The sequence below is a fragment of the Musa acuminata genome, chromosome BXJ2-9 (genome assembly GCF_036884655.1).
Source record: "Musa acuminata AAA Group cultivar baxijiao chromosome BXJ2-9, Cavendish_Baxijiao_AAA, whole genome shotgun sequence".
Classification (NCBI taxonomy): domain Eukaryota; kingdom Viridiplantae; phylum Streptophyta; class Magnoliopsida; order Zingiberales; family Musaceae; genus Musa; species Musa acuminata.
The window spans coordinates 39,198,660-39,202,500 of NC_088346.1; the positions used below are offsets into that span (position 1 = coordinate 39,198,660).

General features: G+C 35.0%; 1 protein-coding gene across 1 annotated transcript; it reads right to left on the minus strand.

The window, feature by feature from the left end:
* Window positions 1-2,078: 2,078 nt before the first annotated feature.
* On the minus strand, window positions 2,079-3,832 carry LOC135622163 (gibberellin 2-beta-dioxygenase 6-like). Its single transcript, XM_065123809.1, has 3 exons — window positions 3,345-3,832; window positions 2,739-3,060; window positions 2,079-2,409 (listed from the first exon to the last, which is right to left on the minus strand). Exons 1-3 carry the CDS (start codon window positions 3,785-3,787, stop codon window positions 2,179-2,181), a joined length of 996 nt encoding a protein of 331 aa, XP_064979881.1. The 5' UTR covers window positions 3,788-3,832; the 3' UTR covers window positions 2,079-2,178.
* Window positions 3,833-3,841: the final 9 nt, after the last annotated feature.

Below are 3,841 nucleotides of genomic sequence, written 5' to 3' on the forward strand. Positions count from 1 at the left end.
AACCACAAGCTATTGAAAAAAATAAAACTTGAAAGTTAGTAGATTTGACCCAAGCAAACAAAGCAATTCGACTTAAATGGATATATAAGTCAAAATTTAATGTCGATAGTTAGTTGAAAAATATAAATCTCGCTTAGTTGTTAAGTATATTGGAATTTCATGTATCGATTGTTTATAAACATTTTCTGCAATTACTAGAATTGATATAATTAAAATAGTATTAGCATTAATAGTCTACAAAAAATGATAGGTTTATCAATTTAATGTTAAATTAGTCTTTTTGAATGAAAATTTATAAGAGAAGTTTTATGTAAAGCATCATGAAGGATTTAAAATTAAAGGACTAGAAGATAAAATATATAAATTAGATAAAATATTATATAGTTTGAAACAAACACCATAGGCATGGAACAATAGAATTGATAAGTATTTTCCTCAACATAATTTTAGAAAAATTTTAAGTTAGCCAATTATATATATATAAGCTCAAAGTATGAAAATTTTCATTATCTGTTTATATGTGGATGATATGATTTATACTAAAAATTCATCAAATATATCTACTAAATTTAAGAAAAATATGATGTCAAATTTTGAAATGACCGATCTAGGGCTTTTACATTATTTTCTATGATCGAAAATTATTCAAGATACAAATTAATTTTTTTTATGCTAAGAAAAATATATTAAAGATTTAAAAAAAAATTCATATGAGAATAAATACTCCAATGAATATAAATGATAAACTTATGCTAGATAATAGAGTTGAAAAAAATAGATGAAAACAATATAGAAGTTTAATTATAGGGTTAATTTATCTCACACATTTAAGATCGAATATTATGTTTGTAGTTAGCTTGTTATCCAAATTGACAACCCTAGCAAGCATTAGCAACTAATAAAGTTCTTAGATACATCAAGGGAATTCTCGATTATGCATTTGTTATAAATAAAAAATTTTAAATTTTATTCTTATACTTATAGTGATTGGACCGGTTGTGCAGAGGATACAAAAAACACTTACTGATTTATATTCAGCCTTGGCTCAAGTGTGATTTCATAGATAATAAAAAATCAATAATATGTTGCTTCTAAGGCAAAGTATGTTATAACTATACGTAAGTCATATCAAACAATTTAGTTTTAAAGAATTCTAACAAACCTTCAAGAAAAACAAGATGAACCAACTCAAATCTACTACAACAACAAGTTTATTATTGTAATGATAAAGAATCCTGTCTTCCACATATGCATTAAGTTCGATATCATTTTATTCGTAAACTGGTTAATAAATAAAAATTTTAAATGGATTACTATAGCACTAAAGATTAGCTTATCGACATCTTTACAAAAAATTTAGCAAAAGAAAAAACTTTTTTTTTCAAGTTACAATTATTTTGAATTAAAGGAGTGTGATAAGATTAATTCAAATATATAATATTAGATAAAACAAAAAATAAGGATTTATATTAAGATAAATAGATGAGGATGAGAAGATTTGATGGAATATGATATATTTTTATTATTCTTTAAAAACTTATATTTTATTTGTTATTAATATAAATAGGTCCTTTTAGAAAGCACTACAGATTTAAAAGTACTTTTTATTCATTGTATTATATTTTTCAACCTTCTCCCAGGCCAACACATAATGAGAACTAACTACATAAACATCCGTTTATCTTTGGCTAATCTCCTGAATCGGTGGCTTTTCTTCGAGAAAACATCTGATTGGTTTTGAGGTTTCTCATATCAATATGGTGGATGCCATTGACATTTAGAGGTCAGTCGAATCAGTGTGCTAGAAAGGATCAAAGGTGAAACAAGAAATAGCCGAAAAGAAAAGATGTGGAACAAGAAGTATTTTGGGGACAAGAGTCGTGATAAGAAGAAAGAATTTGGTTTAAACAAATAATTCTTTTTCCAGTACAGTACATTTTGACCTAAAGATCTCTGTTGAGTTCTTAAGTTATGCATGGTTGTGTGTTCTTGCAATTATCTTGGATAAGAATAGAAGGGTTCATTTGAGGTCAAGTGGCCACCGGTTAAATGAACAAGCAAATATTGTGGTTTCAGAATGATAAAAACAGGACATATCCTCTTTTTCTTGTATTTCCATATTAAATGTTGCAGCCTAGTGATATCATATATATTTTTTTTGTTACAGAAACAAGCTAGCTAGAGGAGAAATCTTGGAAGCCCCACCTTATATCCACTTCTTTTCACGTCCTCTTCCACCTGTCTCCTGAACTCCCCGAAAGCGAACTTCTTGTAGATGGAAGGCTCCCTGCAACTCCCTATGGTGGACTCGTTTGATGGGCAAAGGAAATAAGCTACCGAATACCTCTCCACCTTCGTATTGGTCATCACCTTGTGCTGCACACTCTTGTAGACATCATTGCTCCATGCCTACCACGAACCATGTTGATCACCATTAGTTTGAAAATACTTTCTGGTGATCAACAAATAAAGTGTGGAAGAGAAGAAATAAGAAGAAACTAGTGGTTATTCATTAGTCTTGTGAAATCGTGGATAAAGGTTACTCTTCAAAGTGATCTCATGGGCCATGGCTCGAGTAAAAGTGGCCGCAAGTAGATGCAGCCTTGCCGCAATTACTGACTGTGAGTTCCCCACCATCCGGTAGCAAACTTCCACGGTTGCAATCATTTGAAATGATTTGAGAGCACTGCTTTGACAGGGAGTAAAAATGATTTCGATCTTCATCGTGCAGAATATACCTGAAAGAGATCTCCAATGTTGACTATAAGTGCATCTGAGTTAGGCTTGACAGCGATCCACTTGGAATCCTTCCTCAGTTGCAAACCACCTACTTGATCCTGATGAAGGATGGTGAGGAAGTCGCTATCGGTGTGAGGCATCAGACCAAAAGTCTCTGGTGAGAATGGGCATGGCGGATAACGATTCAGCCGAAGGAAGCATGTGCTCTTGCTGCAGCTCTTGGTGAATTGATCCCCAGGGGACCCCAGATTCTCGGCCAGAACTCCTGCAAGCATGCGAGCCAGCTCTGACATTGTGCCTGCAAGCCTCTCCATCGCATCACTGGAGGTGCAATATATTCTTTGTCAGTTTAATGACTTGTTATGATTAATCCTATTAATAATATAGAGAATGGTCCTGTTATCTCAATCAAGTTTATTCCGTTCGGCCGAATACTTGTTCTAGTACATGTTCGTAATTTAGAATCGATCGACAAAAGAAACACTAAAAGGATGATTCATATCCATTATTCAATCAATCTTCACAAATGATGCACTTGGACATAGAAGACACCGATGGTGGGCATTCTGGAGATTTCAGTGGATTTGAATCAAGAGGGAAAATACCTCAGAGAACCGAACTCCGAGCTGCAGCAATCTGGGTCAGAGATGTTAGCGAGAGGAACATGAAAGGCTTCTGACCACGAGAACTGATCAAGAGATTTTGCGGTCGGAGTTCCCCAGCGGTATGAGCCATTCAGGAGCTTGGCGCTGGCCTTCATCTCGAAGGGCAACTCGAACAGCCGCTTCTGCTCCCTACTCATCTCACCCAATAGCTCATTGCTAACCCCATGGTTAAGCACCTGGAAGAAGCCCCAGTCCGATGAGGCCCTCACGATTTCTGAGACGCAAGACAACCGCTCTTCTACGTTCTCACTCCTCAGGCTGCGCAAGTCTATCACTGGGAGCTCATGCTCTTCCACAACTTGGCGTCCTTCATGTTGTGAACGTTGCAGGATAGAGCCAGTGAACAGATCTCTGTACCTATCGAAAGGAGGGTCGCACATCATGGTTTTCCTTCTTGCGCACTCTGCTGAGGGCTAGGAATCAAGTGAGACTTGGAG